This window comes from Centroberyx gerrardi, chromosome 2, assembly GCF_048128805.1.
Source record: "Centroberyx gerrardi isolate f3 chromosome 2, fCenGer3.hap1.cur.20231027, whole genome shotgun sequence".
Classification (NCBI taxonomy): domain Eukaryota; kingdom Metazoa; phylum Chordata; class Actinopteri; order Beryciformes; family Berycidae; genus Centroberyx; species Centroberyx gerrardi.
The window spans coordinates 24,288,814-24,309,393 of NC_135998.1; the positions used below are offsets into that span (position 1 = coordinate 24,288,814).

Consider the following 20,580-nt stretch of genomic DNA (forward strand, 5'->3'; position numbering starts at 1 on the left):
CTTTCCCCTGTCTTTATTGGATAGTTGCCCTGTTGACTCACCCGCACCCTGGGTGCTATCGTTATTCACTGTCACATAAGCCTGCCACCCTCCCTATTGGGATATAGCTGCAGTTTGCCACACCTGTTCCGAGAGAAAATGTTAAGCCTATGTCCTGTCTGGGAGGCAGGAAGGCAAGAGCTCATGCCAAGGCCAGCCAATCCCAAGCTGTGCTTTGATAAGCATCCAGACTCCCTCTAGCATGAACAGCAGCTCTGTATTCTACACATCCACCAATACTCTAAATTAGCGTCTGGCTGCCTTCCCACTCCTCTCTTGTTGCTGTCAGGATATACTCTCTAAGCAGTCGGTACATCTGGTTAAAAGCATGACTGATCTTCCTGTATTGGGAGGAGCGTGCACTGGACTTTACGCAGTGTCGTGTCTCTGAGAAGCCCTGCACAGGCACTCCATCCTTATAACAACCTGCTCAAAATCAGCTGAGAACAGGGGGATTACTGTGAGCACGAGAGATAGCTGCTCATCACAGCTATACGAGGGAGTTGTCTGCAGAAAAGGCCTTAGCCCAGTCGCCTGGGCCGGCTAATGAAAGAAGCCAGACCAGCTGAAGCCAGATTAGCCGAAAGAGCAGCGTGTTTGTTTGCAGGAGGAGACGGACGAGCCATCCTCGGGGAGACTTCCAAGGAGCAAAGGTGATTCTATTGACTGGACCAGATAAAACAAATCACGCCATCGCCGCAGACAGAAAGCGATGAGAAAGTGCACCGCGGCCGGCGGCTGCTGCCAAGACGGACCTTTCATAACAAAACGGCAACAACAAACACAAGCGAGAGCTGATTTTAAAAAGAGCCTCCTTTAATAATGCATTCAGCAGCTTAGCATCTTAAGTACAGCGGCTTTGAGTATTTATTCATACTCTCTCCACCCAGCGACAGTACTGCCGGGGAAGACAGGCTGCCCATTAGATTGTCTGTGCATCTGTCACTCTGCAGCAGAAAAAATGATCCTGTCCCATTTATGAGGGAATCATATAAGCAGCCATATCAATTATTAATGGCTGCAAACGCCTCGCGAAGAGGCATCATTCACAATCTTTACTACATCATGCACTCAAGCTGACAATCAGGCTGCTAGCATACTGACGCCGCCTCTTCCAAAGTGCTATAAAATATAGTCAAACTGACAAATATGGCTCCGATGTTATAGGTAGGTCATGACAAAAACGTGGAAACTGTCTCATTTCATAGAGAGGATTTTTTTTTCTACATATACATTTGCTAGAATAACATTACATCACATCAAGGACGACAATCTCTCTAGCTATATTGCAGATAGAAGCTGCACAGTGGAGCGCTGAGGAGCCTGAGTGCACTTAGCTTTCTACTATCTAATCATTATGAGTCGAAGTGTTCAAACCAGAAACATAAGAGAACCTTACCTTTTCTCCAACAGCACCAGGGTTTCCAATACCACCAGGGGGTCCCTGGGGGCCATCGGCTCCTGGGGGTCCTGAAGGGCCTCTGGGCCCAGGGGGGCCAGGTGGACCCTGAGGGGGAGAGACAGAGAGAGAATCTGATGAGTATACATGTTAGTCCGACATATTGTTCATAATGTGTGTAACGCATTACTGAATACACTTGATAACACAGTAATTCATATAGTGCATAATCTTGTTAATTCTCTTACCATTTGACCAACGTCTCCAGTTTCACCTTTCTCGCCAGGGGGACCAGGCAAGCCCTGAGGATTTTGCAAAGGAATTAATCATCATGTCTCAGTGTTTCTTTATGATAACATTTTACCAGTGTCACAGTTTCTATTATTCATTTTAGTTCACACCTGCAGCCCAACTGGGCCCGGGGGTCCAGGGAATCCTCTTGATCCTTCATCTCCCTTCTGGCCAAACAGGCCCTGCTGACCTCTGGGACCAGGCTCACCATCAGCACCCTGTACACCAGGACAGATGAAGGGGTCACAGTCAGATGATGTGAGAGTGAACAGGTGAAGCTCGGCGCTATTGGGCCAAAAGATAGACGAGGCGTCGGATATGACATTAACGGACACTTACAGCAGGACCAGGCGCTCCAACAGGTCCTTGAGGGCCAGTAGGACCAGGGGGACCCTGCAGGGAAGACGAGGAAAAGGAACACAACAAAACCGTCACTCAACAGACAGTCAGCGATCACACCCTTTACCATGTATTCACAAGAAAAATGTATTAGCCTCATAATCTCTGGAGGTAAAATAAATGAATATATAATGAATTCACAGTAATAAACGAATAAACGACTCACATGTTCTCCTTTGTCACCCTTGCTTCCCTTCTGGCCTGGCTCTCCGATCTCTCCCTGGAGAATGGAATAATCACAATGTGAAGTGGAAAAAGACAAAACCATCACTTTCAATAAAAGGCACGTGAGAAGGAGATAAAATTGACAGTGACTAATGTTACATTTCAATCAAACACTCAGAACAGAGGGTAACATATCAAAACACTATGATGTCATTCAACTGTAGCCTGCCCCAAAAAGACTTGTGTATGGATGTGTGAATTTCACTTCTCCTTCTGTGTCACAGTGACAAATAGAACTCCCATCTGAGGGGGACTTATCATGGGGCGAGAGGGGGGGGGGGGGGGGGAGTCACTGGCAATACCAGCAGCCAAAATAGAATAGCTAATTAGTCCCATTCTCAACTTGTTTGCACCAGCATGCCCAGAATAAAGAACTTCACGCCACACCCTCAAAGCCTCCACATGCTGCGGGGTGCTTGGGAAGAAAAAAAAAACACTGACTCCAACCCAAAAGTAAATCCCCCCAGACGATGGCCTTGCGCTCTACTGAAACACCATTAGTCTCTTAAATAAAGGCCTTGGAGTCGTCCGCTCCCCGTGGCCGGGACTTCTAATCAGAGAGCGTCTGGGCGCGTGTAAACATTAGCTTGCGAGATCCTTTTTATCTGCATAGCAAATACCCTCTGTCTTCTCTCTGTCCGTCCGCACCGTGGGGAAGACGGGAAGGCCGGTTAAGAACTGAGGCGTTCTTCAAAGGATAAGAGATTATCCTTTGAGTATCCGTAGAGTTGATCTCCCTGCAAATGTTTTTTTTAGAGGGTGGTGGGGGGTTGCTCTTGCTCCTGAATACTAAAGGGTCTCTTCTCTCACTGCCACCGCCACCGCCACCGCCACCAATTCCTCCCTCTCCTCCTCCTGTATGTTTGTACAGAACGGTACAAAGCAGCAACATGGCAGGTTCACCTCTGAAAGGCCCGTTAATCGGCGCAAACTGTGCCAGTCGAATTCCCTTAGACAGATTGGGTCACGGGGAGAGAGGCAGGAGAAAATCTGAAAAGTTTTGTGTCTTTGTAACTAGGCATGTGTGTATTTGTGTGTGTATGAGTGTATGACAGAGAGAGCTCAATGTCATATCCGTGTGAGGCAGCTTCAAAGTCATACCCATGCAGCTTGACTGAATTCCACTGCATTTCACTCCGGTTAGTCAGGCGCTTGCCAACAGGACAGGAGCAGTGGGGAGCTAGATTAGCCATAATGCAGTCAGTATGGCGTTGTTAACTCACCTTGTCTCCGTCCTCTCCTGGGGGTCCGGGAGGTCCTCCAGGCCCTGGCAGACCCACAGGTCCCTGAATACCGTCTCTACCAGCTGGGCCTTGAGGTCCTTTCTCTCCCTAATTGTTTAGCACAGTACAATACATGTCCGTCACGCTAGAGGAACTCTTGTAGGTAAAATACAGCAAGCAATCTTTGTGTCACAATTTGCTTTTTCTATATGCTGGAGAAATCTCCGGAATGATCTTACCGGTCCACCCTTCTCTCCAGCAGGTCCTGGAGGTCCCTGAGGGCCAGGACGTCCGGGGAGTCCAGTAGGTCCGGCGGGGCCAGAGGGACCACGCTCACCAGGAGAACCCTACAGGATTCAGGAGAACCAGATAGAGCTATCAGAACGGCTGAGCAAAAACATTATCGGAGATATGACAGGTTTTAATATTGAAACAGAACCTTAATATCAGGCAAATCTACAGTACCAAATAGGTCAAACCTGTCTTACATAAGTAGCTAACTATGCATATCATTATATTATGTAACAGCCTGGCACAACTGATGGTATGAACACAAGTCCCAGAGAGGGAGACAGAATACAGAAGGTGAGAGCAAGAGTGAGAGAATGGGAGTGAATGAAGAGGAGAGGAAATTGAGGATGTGGATGCGGTGGTTTGTACTCACAGCAGGACCAGGTGGGCCATTAGGGCCTTCATTCCCTTTCAGACCATGAGCCCCCTGCAGAGAGAGATAAAATGAAGGCTTTAGAAAACAAACACATCTGTTGGAGAAGCACACATCCTTCCTTACACTGGACTCCCTGTCTTCAAACAGCCTCAGCGTGAGCTGGAAAACCTCCCATAGCCCCCAGACTGGAGGCTGAGAGAGTACAAGGAGGAAAAGTATTCACAGAAGCTGCTGTGAACTCCTCAGGTTTATAGTATAAAGGAACTGGAGTATCCCATCATGCCCTGGTGTATTTCTGCATCCTAAAGCTGAATGTAAAGCTATTTCTGTTGTTGATTGCTTGCTAACAAGTCTGCAGTCACAAAATAAGTGTGGATTGCATAACTCTCAGGACTCGACTTTGTCAAGTTTTAAAAAAGCCCAGCGCACTCGGTTCTTCTGGAAGACCCACTCAGGGATCTGATATCATTTCTGATATTTTAAAGTTCACCACAATTCTTATAACCATACTTATGAGCCCAGAATTATTATGCAGTAACTAAGAGGTGGAGCTGTGAAAGGTATCGGATCTGTGTGGAGCTTTTTTACTCGATCAGAGCAAAGAGCAATACTAACCACAGGGCCAGGCAGACCTCTCTCTCCAGGGAAACCTCTGGGACCAGGGGGGCCGTCCTTACCGGCTGGGCCAGCAGGGCCTGGGTCGCCCTGTGGGGCAAAGCACAACACTGTTAATCACATCCCAATCCCAACACAATGCTAGAGACACTAAAGGTATATTCTAAACTAGAACATGAAGGTGTGGATATGATTCAAACTGAGCTTATTTGTGTTTAGATTTAGATTGAAGCCTATCATGATATGTCAGTTTTGATTGTATAATTACCCAGCATTTCATTATGTATTATGCTGGTATATGGAAAGGTTATATGGAAGTTCAGTACTCACCTTGGCTCCCTCTTTCCCTGCAGCTCCAGGTAGACCCTGCTCACCGGGTGGGCCTGGGGGTCCAGGGTGGCCCCGATCTCCCATCGGTCCAGTCTCACCTGTTGGTCCCTGCGGGTGAAAGAAAAGTTACAATCATAAAGCTGCTAAACGGCCAACGAGAGAGGAGGCGTGAAGACGAGAAACTGAGATTTTAAGAGAAAAGCCACAAAGAACAAAGTGAGCAAAGCGAGTGATGAAAAAATACCAAAAAAAAAAAAAAAGGTGTTATAATTTCTCCTTGTGTAACAGAGGATGGGGAGGCTGAGCATTTGCTGTGTGGGAGGCCTGCTAGTCATGACGGCCGTATACAGCTGTGTATCATCAATGTTCTCAATTAGCATTAGCAGAGTGACTGGGAGGAAATGGCTGTTGAACATGCACACATAATGGATGAACAGTCCAATGCTAATATCAAAGAGGATAAACAACACTTAAGTCAGGGCTCATGAGATTTAGGTATGAGGGTAAATCCCTCTTTATCTGCAGAGCACTAAGAAAATCCGTATTGTGGTATCTTAATGACAACCTAATGGTTTTCTGATAGCACCTTATGCACAACAAATCAAGAACAACACAGTCACCACAACATAGATCTGAGATGATGATGTTTGCTGAGAGCCACTTTAAGATGTTTGTTATTAGCCGCTGCTTAATAGAGATTTGTTTTCTTCACTGCTCAATGGGCTAAAATCACTTGAGTGACTCAGAGAAGCTGTGCCACCCAATCAATACAAATATGGTCACATTCGTATTCGTTTCACGTCACCCAACGTACAGGTAAATTAAGTCATCGGTGATATCCGTAACACCTATTAAGCGACAACAGAGAGAGAGATGGTGTAATTGTGACTCACCTGAGGTCCAACCACACCCGGAGGGCCAGGAGGGCCGGTCTTGCCTTGGAAACCCTGTGGATGACAAAAGAGTGGGGATTGGCATGACATTGGCTTAGTAGAATATGGATCAATACATGTTCAGTAAAGAGTTTTCCTCACAGTCTCTCCTCTCTGTCCAGGGTGTCCAGGCAGTCCGTCTTTCCCGGCAGGGCCCTGAAGAATACAGATAGAGAACATCAGCACGATAGTTTCTGCTGTAGTTCATAAATGTTAATGTACAGGACGACAAAGGGAAAAAAGGCATGGTCATTTTACACTTGTGTGGTGCATGGGTTTGTACTCACAGGTGGGCCCTTTAGTCCTGGGAATCCAGTTGGTCCCTGAGGCCCTGGCAGACCCTGAAACAAACGACACATGACTTCTGCTCAATAATCATTTGTCTCTGTTGGAAATAGATATGAGTTGAAAGATGGAGGCTGAAATGAAACTTTAATGTCAGAATGATGGATGGTACATACCCTCTCACCGGGAGGTCCTGGAGGGCCGTCGCTTCCTGAGTTACCCTAAAGGGGCATCGGGACAAAGAGGACAGATGAATTAAACCGATACACAAATAATTAGGTCCAAAAGCATAGTCGTTGTTCACTTGTATAACAGCAAATACAGCAACTGTGTCATTGGAATATTCTGTGCACCTTTGGTCCAGCTTTTCCTGTGGGTCCTCTTGGTCCTCTCTCTCCACGAGGTCCCTTGGGAGAAGAAACGGAGGCATAAAGTGATGAGAATTATGGAGAAAAACCCTTAGAGATATTCCTGACCCTGAAATGTCATGCTCTCCATCTCATTCCCTCAGGAAATTTCAGTTAGCCGTGTCAAGGCTGAATGGCCATTTGCATCTTCGCAATGGGCCACTCAGGTGTCGTGCTAGCCAACTGTATGTAAGCACTGGTCAGCTGGGTAAGACTAACCGTTGGTCCTCTTTGTCCCCGTGGGCCAGATTTTCCTGCTGTTCCCTGCGGACATGAAGAACACAAACAAGGATGAAAGGGGTGGCACTCTGCCCAGTAACAGACCGCACCCATAGACCTGTGCAGATGAATGAATCTAACACCAATAGGGCAGACACATTAACATTTACACAGATTTCAATATAATTGGACCCTTTAGGCTTTCAGGGCTGATCATTTTCCCATTAATTAGAAAGCAGTTCCTTCTAAATTACACTCAACATTTATCATGACTTACATTAGATTTGTTATTATCTTAAAATATAACATTCTAATTAATCAAATATGCACAATATAATGATTTCACAGCAGCATTACAGCTACAGTTGCTCTATACAACTTTAATGAGAGAAACAATTACATCTTTATGTGGCTTTTAAGAGGTACAAGTAACTGCTGTGAAACTGTATTAATGCCACTATCATCCCTCTCTGCCTGGGAGCTCGGTCTCATAAACCTTCACGAATGTTTTGTGAAGATGAAAAGCTTTGCGTGCCTTGCTCCACTCATGGTGACAAACCATTACTCTTACAAGCAAGCTAATGGCCCATCCCTTAAACAAAGAAAATGAAACATTGCTCAAGTACCACAAAGTGATAAACAGCCTTTTTGGCGGATTTGGATGCTCTTAAAAATGAGTTGTGCGAGTGGTAATGAAGAAGGAATACAATTGTCTTTTTGTCCTTGGTGTAATCTTTACTTTAGGACCATGCAACTCCCTGTATGTTGATAAATCTGGGGCAGAAACAGGAGTCTGTCTCCAGTGCTGTGCCCGTATTGATCCAGACCTCAAAGGAATGAGAAGAATAATAATAAGTCTTACTGACATACCCGAGTTCCTTTCTCTCCGTTTGCACCGGGGAAACCTTGGAAACCCTGAGATCCCTGTGTGTGAGAAAGAGAGTGAGAGAGTCAGCCATTTGTAAAGTAGAAATACTTTAAATATTATATCCCATGTTTCTATCCTGAAATATCCCAGGCTTATTAGAAGCGGTAGGAGATGGGATGCAGTATAGAGCAGCAGTGGTCGATTGTTGTGGTATTAGGAGCTGAAGACTGACACCAATCGACGTACTTAAATCCCCGGCTCTTTGATCAGGGAGTTTCAACCATGTCCAACTGTCAGATTGCTGCCCTGTCTAAGAAAGGCTAAGGCGTGGGCCATGAAGAGTTCAACAAAGTGATCTTCACATACACATATATGCTCTCTCTGTATCAAGCACACACACAAACACGCATGTGACTGGTAAATGAGAGACTTTTGGCCTACAGAATGTGTCCCTCATTGATAGGATTTTACAATTGTTCAGTATTGTGATCAATGAGCAACGATGTTTGGACAATACCTTTGGTCCTTGTCTTCCTGGGTACCCTGGCAATCCGGGAACACCAAGTTTACCCTGTCAATGAGAAAAGCCACATTTGAATTATGTCAAACCGTGCGTACCATGTTATGTTTTCATAGGGATGGGTGCAATCGATTTTGTTTTTCTTGCAAAGCATCTGTTAACACTGTAATTTTGCCCATTCCCACACAATATTATTCAATATTGCATGGTGAATTCTTTGTCATGGCCATGCATGAAATATCTAATATTCATAGAACTTATGTACTTGTCAGTGATGCAAATGGAGTCATACAATGTACAGATTTTCCATACAATGTTAGCCCTTCATAATTACTAATCGGCAATGACATGATAAAAAGCTTGAATGCAACAAGAGTAAGCTGCAATAGGCCCACAATCTGCTATACATACCAACATATGTAAACGAATACATGATTGACGTGCTATAATCCCAATAAGACTACATTAGAACATGAAAAAGTGGAAAAGCACACGGTGAACACAGCAACATTTACTGGAGCCAGCTCAGTGCTCAGCGTTTCAAATCAAAGTTGATATGTTGGCTGCTGTGCTGGCTCTAATAAAATATCTAAATTACTCAACTGCTAACTCATGTGCGCTTCTGCTACCCAGATAGAGATCAGCGTCTACATTTCATGCACCCGTCCAAACAATGCTGTGTAACCTACATAATGCAAATATATGTTCAATTCAAATTGTGCACTCTAGCGGGGAAAAAGCTAGCACAGTTACTGTGGTTACTGAAGTCTGTCTGCAAAGTTGCTCCAACTCCTTGTACTCATTGGCTCATGAGTTGCCAAGTCAGACTTTGCCTGAGCCTGTAAACATACTCTCAATGCTAGTCTCCATCTGTGAACGTTCACCAACGCAGTGCTGTTCAAGCCAACTTCTGGGCCTTAAGTGAAAGTGTTTTTCACCAACAATAGCTCTCCATGTGGTCAATTTAACAACAAAGAATGCTAAAAACTGAAACTTTATTGTGTTGTGTGTTCAGGAAAGCTAGACCAAAACGCAAGAGAATGATTGGAAAACTATCTCCTTATCAAGCCCTGTTGAGACATCATCCTAGACCACACATGGGCCTCTGTAGGGTATCTGCATACATTCACTGTAGGAGCAGAACTGCCCAGAGGAGCGAGAGCTTACCTTCTCACCAGAGGAACCAAGAGGACCGGAATCTCCAGGGAGACCTGAGCGACCCTTGGGCCCCTCGGGACCATCTTCTCCTCTGGGTCCTGCCGGTCCGAGCTCTCCCTGTGTCGCAAAAGCCAGGAGAACGTTAGTGTCCAATATCATACACCTAAATACTTGATGCATCCACCCAGTCATCATTGAGGCAGAATATATATAAACACTCTGAAAGCACCTTGTAAAACCACATCATACAGTCTATTTTGTCTTTTGTCGTTTTCCTTATGCTCAGGGACGTGTGAAGTCATCTCATATCTTCTCATACTGTATACATTCATTTTACATCTTGTCATGTCAAACACAAAGGAATGACTCACATCGTACTGGAATATATTGCATCTTCATCTTCATGTTCATGTAATATGACAGATGCAGCACGTGTGAAAGTACACAAAAGATTCTTCTGGCTGAGCACACAAGCCTGTCTATTTGGGGCGATGGCTATTGCCTTTGAAAATGTTGTGAGTATGTAGCTGCTAAAGGAACCAACTAAGGCCATTTCCCCTCCTGCCTGCCCCTCATAGCAGTTATAGGGGTCCTGTTATTGCCTCCTGTAAGTGTGCTCCCCTTCTGGGCTCCTATAGAGCCACTAGCAGGCCACCAGCTAAATGACAGGGTACAAACTCGCTCTGACAACCAGCCGTTGCTGCGGAGACCCAGTGGTGTGTGAAAGGTATCTAGTTAAAGACTTGTGCACAGTTGCACAAGCGTGCAAACACACACACACACACACATACGCGCGCTCTCTCAAGTACACATAAAAAGGCATCAAGCAAACTGTACTTGACTCACACTTGCAAGCTCATCAAACAGAGCACTTTAAATTGAACACACACACACACACAGACACAGACGCACACACACACGCACATTTCATAAGCATGCTTGAAAATGAGGCATTTAGATTCCAGTCCATGCAGAGTGTCTCTTCTTGAGCACAGGGCCTACTCAAATCTCTGCTTTCATCCAGATCTGCTACATCTCCAGAGGAAGACAGGCTGGAGCCCCGCGTCTTTCTCTCGGGTTTGAAGGGGTTTAAACTGCCATTGATTTCTTCTTCCTTTTTCCACTCATCTATAGACAGCCTGGTCAGGGATTGGGGGGGTTTGATGTTTGAAGTGAGGTCCAGGGCGAGTTATGTTTCTCACTGTAAAAAGGCGGTTTTCCTAAGGCTTGACAGCGTAAACCCCTGATGCAGTTTGGAGGGGGAAGCTATTCCTCGGCGCACCTGTCAAACCTGTCCTTTCCACTCAAAGTCGCTTATGGGTAAGAGTGATTGGAAAGTGGCAAAGGGGATAGAGAAGAAATTGGAGACTTTGTATACACACACACACACACACACACACACACACACACACACACACAAATGGCTGGCGATAGGAACAACACCTTATGTTTGCTCATTACCCACAATTCCACAGTGGTCACAGAGGCTTAGGCCATGAGGGGCTAACGTGACAAGAGTGGTCGATACATTCAATCAGTTCAAGTAAAGGTCACCTCCCCTTAGACCTTGCTCAATGACTGTTTTGGGTGTATTTTTTTTAAAAACCTAACCAGCTGCAGTTCATTAAACTGAATTGTCTACTCTTTTTAATTCACTGACAATGAATGGCCAAGGCCAGCAGTCAAGATGTGGCGGACACATCTAACAAAATAAAAACAAAAAACAGTCTTACCCGGTCACCCTTGATGCCCATATCTCCTTTGAAGCCAGGGAAGCCGTCCTCTCCCTAGGAGCAAGAAAAATAAAGGAGACAGAAAGGGGAGGATGTAATGAATGGGAAAGAATTGGATGATACAGATGTTGAAAACCATTTGCGTGGTGTTCACACACATTCGCAGTCTCCTCGACATTCCCTGTTGCCATAGAAACTCTAGATTTTTTTTCTACCAACAAAATTCAGATAAGGCTCCCAAGTATGAGATCTACAGCATATCATCAAAATTATCGTTATCTTTATCATGACCATGTTTCAAAAGTTTCATCACCACCACCACTACCATCCACATCATCATCATCCTCATCATCATCATCATCATCACCTACCTGTTCATGTATGTGTATGTAACCATTCAAAACCTTTTGATGCATCCACAGTAAGAACACAGCAAACCAGAATGTCTCTGAATCTCAAAATCTCACCCTCTGACCCACAATCACTCTCAGCCAACAGTCTGCACTCTCTTACCTTTTCACCCTTGTTTCCTTTCAGACCCCGCACACCATCGGCTCCCTATGAAGCAAGCACAAACACAAGTTATTGACTGATAGGGGTAATGTTGGACGGAAGAGACGGGTTGCACTGTGAGTAAGATTCACTCCCACCATGCGTCTGTCACTTAAAGCCAGGGGGGCATTCATATAAACATGATGATGAACATGATGTTCTTCTAAAATGGAGAAAAGTTCACTGAGTGTCAAGGTAATGTGAGAGCTTCTGCAACTGACACATCAATCATCAATATCAGTGCTATGGAAGCAATACTGTATGGTGGGTGCATTTGTCTGTGTTTTGTCAGAACTGCAAAACATGAAATTCTCTATTCTGTTGCCTATTTGAAACCCTATGTTATATATATATCTTAGAGATATGTCTTGGCTCATGTGTGCACACTTTCCCAGAGAGCGGAGGCAGTTAGCAAGACTCCAAGCCACGTGACAGGGGCCAGTCAGCAGCATGTCAAGCCACTGGTGTGATCTTCTCCCTCAGTGGAGGCTTTAATGACTTTGACCTGTCAGCCCCTCTCTGCAAGGGTTATTTGATGGGGTTTCTTTTGTCTGTGTTTCATCAGCTAGTAATGACGCCAAATCAAGAGGACGTCTGTGCGCCTTGAGCCTTTAGGTCTTATCTGCCACCACGTTCCCGACTACAGACTAACCCCAACATCGCCCTACATGAGCTAAGATATGAGCAATGTAAGTTCTGCAAAGATTAACCTCCAGTCTTAATCATAGTGAGATTTTTTACATCTCTGTGAGGACTGCTGAGAAGCAACTGAACCATTCCAGACAATTCTTTCAAGGGAACACAATCTGTTATTATTACTATTAATGGGAAATTGGGGCTTCTAATTTTCAAAACTATAGCTCTTTACAAAATCCTTGGTTGGTTGGACAAATCTTGCAAATCATAATCCAATCCTCAATACCAGTTTAATAAGATCATGGGGAACTATTACCCCATAATATCTGTTAATTGCAGCTCAGCACTAGGTAATGATATTAAGAATTCATCCCTGAGTAGTTGATCACAAATAAACTCACCTTCACGCCTCGGGGCCCAGGATAACCAATGGGTCCTTGAGGGCCAGCAGGGCCCTGGAGAGAGATGGGTGTTTGGTGAGGGCTTGTTACACACACATATACACACACTCACTCACGTGTGCATGCACAATGCTAATGTATTCTACATTAATGCAAAATGTTTAATGCAAATATGTATGAACCAGGGGAGAAAGAAGAGGGAGGAGAGAAGGAACCAGACAGAAAAGTGTAAATGAACCAAGAAAAAAAATGAGTGAAAGAACACATACAAGCACAAAATAACATACTGAGTAAGGAAAGAGAGAAGAGAAAAGAGAGAAGGAGGGAAGGAAACTTACCAAGTGTCCTTTCTCTCCGTTGGGTCCCTCCTTTCCAGGGTGACCCTGTAAATTATTAAGAGAAACATTAATTGCATCTCATGCCAGGATAATTACCATCATAAATACTACACCACTCCCTATTACTGAGGGATTAAGTTGTAAAACTATTGGAGGATGTATCAAACTGCAAAAGGCCATTTGAATAGGAGCCTTCGGAGTTCAATCTCATTTGGGATTTCTCGTTAATGCACAGTATTATAGAGGCACTACAGGCTATTACTGGGCTCTTAAAGCCAAGGCTGTCTTGGAACCCACAATAAAACACACACGCGCGTGCACACACACACACACACACACACACACACACACACAAACACATCCTCACACACATATACACGTACACACAATAGAAAATCCCAAGACACAGAAACACACACTGCTAATGCACACATGGATGTCCAGTGAAGAAAGGGTTGAGGGAAATTGATTGCATTCCCTTGAGACAAAGAAGCTCCGCAATGCCTCTGATAGGTTTTCAGTGATGGGAGAGAGAGAGAGAGAGAGAGAGAGAGAGAGACAGAGAGAGAGAGAGAGAGAGAGAGAGAAGGAAATAAGAGACAAGAGGGGAGAGAAATTAGGGGCAGGGAGGGAGAATGGAGCCTGAGAGAGAAGAGAATATTGAGGTTGATGGGAGATGGAACAAATGGATGAATAAAAAAGAAAAAGAAAAGAGTGTGTAAACGGGGAAGAGCTATTTCTACTCTAAAAAAGACTTTGGAAGCCATTAGAGAATCAGCGGTCATCATATAGCGATCTCGCTCATCTATCTCTCTTTCCTCTCGTTCACCAAGTCCCCCATTTCTCACAGCACCGCCCATTTGAAGGTCCCCCCGTCCCTTTATCTCGCCCTACAGCTCTTCATCTTTCACATCCTCTCTCCCTCTCTCCCAGATGCCACCTGGCGCCTTCCAAGGCCCACCTGTCATTAGCACAGGTGTTTTCTGTGAGGGGGGGGTGGGGGAGAGAGAAGTGTGTGTGTGTGTATAACTGCGTGGGAGAGAGAGAGAGAGAGAGAGAGAGAGAGAGAGAGAGAGAGAGCGATAGTTCAATGTGCTATAAAATGTGTTTATTGTTGTTATTAAGGGAACAGGGCAACATTGTTGGATGAAAAATATGCAGAATATGAATGAATGTATATTCCTCTAAAAGCTCTATTTGCAATGGTTAAGTTCTATTTTGCTCACAGAAATATGGAAATACAGACAGTGGATGGAGACAGAGAGAGAGAGAGAGAGAGAGAGAGAGAGAGAGAGAGAGAGAGAGAGAGATGTCTGTGATTGGGAACTCTTTCCTGTCATTACAGATATTGGTGATTACATACTGTTAATTACATTTTGTATACTGCTTCTGCAATATTGTCTGATAAACAGTCTTGCCTATGAAGTCATTGGCTTGTGAATTGTGTGTGTTGGAGGGAGACAGTTAGAGAGGAAGAGAGAGAGGAGTGAAAGAGAGAGGCTGCTTTGCTTGCATGTCTCTCTCTCTCTCTGCATGTAAGTATATAATATATACATATATATATAAATATGTGAGTGTCTTTCATGGGGTCAGACACTCACCGGTGGGCCATCAGCTCCTGGCATTCCTGGCAGACCTGGCTTTCCAGTTGGGCCCTGATAAGAAGAGAAGACAAGATGTTAGTGCAACTAAGCCATCGCAAACTAAGACAAAACAGGGGAATCAAAGGCTGTATGCATCATAACAGCTGATACAGATATAAAGTATGGAAAAAATGCCATTGGACATAATTTCCTTGTTCTCATGAATCTCCTTTTCTAAATTCTGGTGCAGCATCACTAAAACATTATGATGCATAGACACGCTTTACTTTTTTTTTTTTTTTGGGAGACTTTTGTGTGAAAGATATTAATGACCTGTTGACTTAGCTATACAACGATTTATTGCAAAGAGTATCTAACTTACAAAACAATTCACCCCAGCAATGCCACAGCCCCCAAAAAACATGCTTCCCAAAAATTAGGGAAAGAAGACAGTTGATGCAAAAATACAAAAAGCTGAGTATGTATTGCTGCTTACAGAGACAACAGAGACAATTTGTGATATCTATTAAATAATATGCTGGTATTCGTTATGATGTCCTGCCAATTAAGGCAGAGAGAGTCCATGATCATCTGGGGTGTTTTTTGGCTCTTTTGAGTGCCCCAAAAGAGCCAGGAGGGACCAATATCTAAGTGTTGCATCTAGTGGCATGGTGGCATTTATGAGAGTTGTGTTAGACAGTACATTACATTTTATAATAGATTACCTTGTATTTATTTTATTTCCTTCTATTTTATTTCAACAAATAGCATGGCCTTCTAATATTTACTTTGTAATCAGGGAAACATAATATCTGCATTGTTCATTCTCTGCATTCAAACTATTCAATAATAGACTGAATACAATCCATATAATTTGGCAAATGCGATTTACCCCAAATTGGATTAAAATGTATCAGGATTAAAATCTATCTGCCGACTAGGCACTATTTGGTCCTGCATGGGGAATGGGGACATGTTTGCATAATAGTCTGATAAGCATTTGGGGAGTGAATAAGATAGTAACTTGGGTTTAGCTCATGCAAATGAACGGAACAATTTCCTGCAATTTTATGGAATTTGGGTCTCTGTCTATTAACATTTTATCAAGTTGGCAGTTTTGCTTGTGGAGTTGCAGGGAGACATTTTTCACAATAGATTATATTATACTGTGGTTTATCAGTGGCCGTGTGAAATAAATGGCTCTTACCTTCTCTCCTGGAGGTCCGATGGCTCCCTGGGGCCCTGCAAGTCCCTGTGGAGAAAACACAACATATGTTTTTCCTTTTTGGATCAGAGGGAAATGACATAACTGACACATAACTCTGAAGTTCTTCCTGTATCCTGTTCAGAATGACCAACTCAAGATCGGGCACAGCTTTAAGACCAAACGAGAATGTGTTAATACTGACCTGGGCACCTGGGTTGCCTTGCTGTCCAGGGGGACCTGGCTCTCCTTGAGGCCCCTGAAAAAACATAAAGCATTGTTTTTAGAAATCTCATGATTAACACAGTGATTAATTATTTTATTTACCTGAATAAAACACACTCCACGTGAAGGTACAAGTGATTTGTTGTTCCATAAATGTCAGATAAAAGTGTAATGTTGCTCTAAAGAGAAATAAATTAGGATCAGTCCAACAGTGGGCTGAAGATTGAGTCTGTATCACTACATTATTACCTTCTAACGCCAGGACAGCCCATAACTTTTGAAAAACATTACCGCATCTTGCCCTGGCTCGAGGCAGAGGACACACACGCAAACACCCGACTTCTCACACTTACTTTCCTAATGAAAGAAACTGCTGAACCTCAAACTCAAAACACCTTCACTCTCAGATAATTGACAATCAACTATGTTCCCCCAGTCCAAGAGTCTGGGAAAGATGTGGATCCTCCATCTCTCCCTAATTGGAGCATTCCCAGCAGACAGGCTGCTCCAGCCAGGCATTCTCTCATTATGGCCAGGCGCTCCCAGAAATGGACCTGGAATAATACAGCTGGCCATGGAGGACTTCTCAAATGGGCCTAAATACAGCCTAGTCTATTCTTGATTAGCTGCAAAGTATCTTCTGAGTGTATCAGTGTATATGTTTCTGTGTGTGTGTGTGTGTGTGTGTGTGTGTGGTGTGTGAGAGAGAGAGAGAGAGAGAGAGAGAGAGAGAGAAAGAAAGTGAGAGCTTATGAGACAATTCTGTGCATTTGAGGGTGAAATAGAGAGGAAGAGAAGAAATTGGTGCATTTTGAGTCTGTGTCGTGTGTGTGTGTGTGTGTGTGTGTGTGTGTGTGTGTGTGTGTGTGTCAACTTTACTTACAATGTTTCCTTTGGGTCCGGAGTGGCCATCCATTCCAGTAACGCCCTACAGCAGATGAGATGAACACCGCTCAGCACATACAGAGCAAACATACAGGGGCGAGACAGAAAATCTCTAATACACTAAAACTGCATCATGCTTGTCTACTGGGAACACTTCATCACATCTGCTGGACCTCACTCAACTCAACAGACACATAGAAAGAGATTCTCCTAATATAATACAGCACCATAGACTGTATGTATGGTTGGCTTTTGCACCCTCACCCCACATGCTCCATGCAAATTGATTCAGAGTGTGATTTATTGTCTTTATCACTTTTAACATTGTGCACAGGATAGCAGTTTAAAAGCTGGCTAATTGATATGCACTGTCCATGCAAAATTAAATGAAACAATATAAACATAAAGTAAGCTGGAACACGGAGGCAGATTTACTCTTTCTTTTCAAAGCTAAACTCAATAACATGAGCTAATGTATGTGTGTATGTGTGCTGGATATATTGAGTTCTGTATTTCCCTGTGGGTGTTGTTTGCAATGTCTTTTGTTCCCTGTTTCCTATGAGATGGCAAAAAATGGATTTTGCTCCATAAACAGTAAATCTATGGAAATAATGCGGGTATGAAATGGTGAGAGGAGAGCGTGGGGACTTACAGGGGGTCCGGGAGGTCCCTGAGGTCCCTTTGGTCCCAGCAAACCACGGGGCCCCTGGGGAAAGAGGAGAATGAGATTTTGAATGATATCAAAGCTGTGACAGAATTCATGAATTATAAAACATGTTCGGCTAAATCAAGTCAAGAAATTACACTTCTGGAAACAACCTGCCTTATCAAATGTCCTTGAGGATATTCTACTGAGTCAGGTTGTGAGGGAAAGCTGAAACTCCCTTGTTTTTTACGCTTCCGTTCCCCCACGGCTGTGCCTATCAACGAGCGCTTTGAATTTCAGTGCTTTTGCCTCACAGTTACAGTTACCTAACAAGAGGTATTGTCCTGGCAGCATGGATCCAAACCAATGTAGCACACCCTGGTGGTCAAAATAAATCATGGCAGTAGATTTCAAGGGCTTTCTGATGGTTTCTCCCTCCCTATCTTTTTCTCCCCATGGGGAATATCCCGCCTGCGAGAGTGGGAAGCTATTATAACAAGCTTGATGTGAGCTGCCTGAATTTCTCACCTCCAAAGATTCTCTCTTGTACAGATGAGGTGCCAAAGAAGCCCGAACAACATACACTTCTCAACAATATACCGCTTAAAAAATCTCCATCTATATGGATTAAAACGGCGCCTACGATCGGCGGATGATATATGATATCATTAGGCCGCATCACTGTTCACTAACAGTGACATGATGAGAGTGGGACCTGAGCTCTCGCAGAATCAGTGTGAGATTGTAGGATAATGAATGCGATCACTCACTGGTTCACCAGGGAGTCCCCTGGGTCCGATCTCTCCATCATCTCCCTGGGAAACAGAGAGAGGAGAACGGGTCAGAATGTGGCACAGACGAGCACATGAATGATAATCGAGGAGAGGGTGAGGATAAGTGTGTGTGTGTGTGTGTGTGTGTGTGTGTGTGTGTGTGGGAGGGGGTGTGATGCAGCGAGATGGGAAGAGAGGGGGAGACAACGCAGACAGCAGGGGAGGTGAAAGGAGAAGGGGAGCAAGAGGGGATCAAGCTGTGAGAGTGAGGGGTGATAGGGGGAAACGGAGAGAAACAGGGAGAAATAGCAAGTAAAATGAGGATGGCAATAGTCATTTCTGCCCCTCTTTCAGTGGCAATATCGACGACAGACATGCAGCCCACACTCACATCAGACACATGTGTACGCACTCTATCTCACCAGCGCTCTCTCCTTCTCTCTGAGACACACTCATACACACGCAAAGAGAGGCTCCCAGGAAAAATAAAAGGAAAAGGAACAGTGTGGGAGGATAACTCAGAAATGTATAAATGTATGTAAATCTCTATGCTCACTCTCTCTCCATCCTCTCCTGTGGAACCAGGGGGTCCAGAGGGTCCAGGTTCACCCTATGAGAACAAACAGAAACATTGAGCCGTAGCACGCGTGAACATGAACATACTGTGCCTACGTGCACGCAACACACACTTTTCACAAGACAGCAAAAACGTAAGACTTACTCTGTGTCCCTTTTCACCAGGAAGCCCAGCCAGACCGTCAAACCCTCGGTCTCCCTGATGGGCAGAGAAAACGACTGTTTGAGTTGATGTAAAAGGTATGAAAATATACGGAGCTTTACATAAAATGCAATGAAGTGATGATCATTATGATGAACAAGGTACCTTGGGTCCAGTCTGTCCCGGCATGCCTCTAGCACCATCAGCTCCAGCACGACCCTGGGAAAAGCAACAGTTACAGTATTAACAGGTAAGTCGGGTCAGTAAAAAAAGACAATCGTTTACTGACTACTACCCAGTGCAGTCTCAATGTGAGAAAGAATATTTATGTGTGCATGTGTCTTGGAGTGGGCAACTTGGCATGGGGTCACACTTACCCTCCTGCCAGGCTTTCCACCAGGTCCAGGGGATCCCAGAGGTCCGCGGGGTCCCTGAAAAAACACATCAGTTAGTATTCAGATAGCGCTTGCTAGGATTTGTTTAGTTTCTATTTTTCAGAGATTAGTTTAGTTTCGGTTTACGTTTGAGTATTTTGATATCTCTTACCTGAGGTCCCGACTCTCCAGACTCTCCCTTCAGTCCTGACACACCGGGAGGACCCTAAAAAAACCACACGTTCACTAAGCTTTAATAGACATTAAACCGATACAAGGGTTGTTTATTGTGCTACAAACTGTTTCAGCTTTCATTTTATGTACCATTCACTACAATATTAATTGATTTGAATTTGTGAAATTGAAGTGAAAATAATTTTCATTGACTGTGAGTGTGTTTGTCAGCGAAGTGATTTGTGATAGATACCAGAGGGCCGGGTCTTCCAGTCAAACCCATTGGGCCTGTGGGGCCACGCATAGCCAGCTGAAAACGGAGAGGAAAAATTGTTTAGTCAAACAATTTAGTAAGACATAAAAGCAAAATTGCATTGTTGTATGGTTAAACATACAGTGCATGTTTACCCATTCATGTGCCAGTGAGTTTCAGGGTATGAATGTGTGTCTGTGTGCGTGCATGTGTTCATGTATATGAAACCATGCATGCTTGTGTGCAACCATGTGCATAAGTACGTGAGCGTATACATGAACATATGTATGTGTAATATGTGTGTATGAGGTGCGGTTTATGTGTGAACCGTACCCTAGCCTGCTGCATGATGGCTTGCATCTGGGCCTCCTGTGCTGATACAGCAGGTCCCTTCTGTCCAGAGTCTCCTCCAGAGCTGAACCGGAACTATGGAGGGAATCATTGATTGGTGAGACAGCACTCCAGTAAAGTTGATCCCAGTGCACAGCAGGCATTGCCAAAACACAAA

General features: G+C 44.3%; 1 protein-coding gene across 2 annotated transcripts in view; it reads right to left on the minus strand.

Moving 5' to 3' along the window:
* Positions 1-20,580, minus strand: part of col5a1 (procollagen, type V, alpha 1) — a 76,387-nt gene that overhangs the window by 11,990 nt on the left and 43,817 nt on the right. For both annotated transcript variants that reach the window (XM_071924047.2, XM_071924046.2), the window contains exons 13-48: positions 20,406-20,498; positions 20,073-20,129; positions 19,818-19,871; positions 19,649-19,702; positions 19,437-19,490; positions 19,275-19,328; positions 19,110-19,163; positions 18,551-18,595; positions 17,787-17,840; positions 17,133-17,177; positions 16,230-16,283; positions 16,028-16,072; positions 14,839-14,892; positions 13,238-13,282; positions 12,900-12,953; positions 11,824-11,868; positions 11,311-11,364; positions 9,587-9,694; positions 8,417-8,470; positions 7,902-7,955; positions 7,032-7,076; positions 6,759-6,812; positions 6,582-6,626; positions 6,408-6,461; positions 6,223-6,276; positions 6,082-6,135; positions 5,189-5,296; positions 4,859-4,948; positions 4,241-4,294; positions 3,816-3,923; positions 3,577-3,684; positions 2,295-2,348; positions 2,069-2,122; positions 1,840-1,947; positions 1,687-1,740; positions 1,439-1,546 (exon numbers count right to left, since the gene is read on the minus strand). In XM_071924047.2, coding sequence (XP_071780148.2) covers positions 1,439-1,546; positions 1,687-1,740; positions 1,840-1,947; positions 2,069-2,122; positions 2,295-2,348; positions 3,577-3,684; positions 3,816-3,923; positions 4,241-4,294; positions 4,859-4,948; positions 5,189-5,296; positions 6,082-6,135; positions 6,223-6,276; positions 6,408-6,461; positions 6,582-6,626; positions 6,759-6,812; positions 7,032-7,076; positions 7,902-7,955; positions 8,417-8,470; positions 9,587-9,694; positions 11,311-11,364; positions 11,824-11,868; positions 12,900-12,953; positions 13,238-13,282; positions 14,839-14,892; positions 16,028-16,072; positions 16,230-16,283; positions 17,133-17,177; positions 17,787-17,840; positions 18,551-18,595; positions 19,110-19,163; positions 19,275-19,328; positions 19,437-19,490; positions 19,649-19,702; positions 19,818-19,871; positions 20,073-20,129; positions 20,406-20,498 — 2,283 coding nt within the window. The remainder of the gene's footprint in view (positions 1-1,438; positions 1,547-1,686; positions 1,741-1,839; positions 1,948-2,068; positions 2,123-2,294; positions 2,349-3,576; positions 3,685-3,815; positions 3,924-4,240; positions 4,295-4,858; positions 4,949-5,188; positions 5,297-6,081; positions 6,136-6,222; positions 6,277-6,407; positions 6,462-6,581; positions 6,627-6,758; positions 6,813-7,031; positions 7,077-7,901; positions 7,956-8,416; positions 8,471-9,586; positions 9,695-11,310; positions 11,365-11,823; positions 11,869-12,899; positions 12,954-13,237; positions 13,283-14,838; positions 14,893-16,027; positions 16,073-16,229; positions 16,284-17,132; positions 17,178-17,786; positions 17,841-18,550; positions 18,596-19,109; positions 19,164-19,274; positions 19,329-19,436; positions 19,491-19,648; positions 19,703-19,817; positions 19,872-20,072; positions 20,130-20,405; positions 20,499-20,580) is intronic.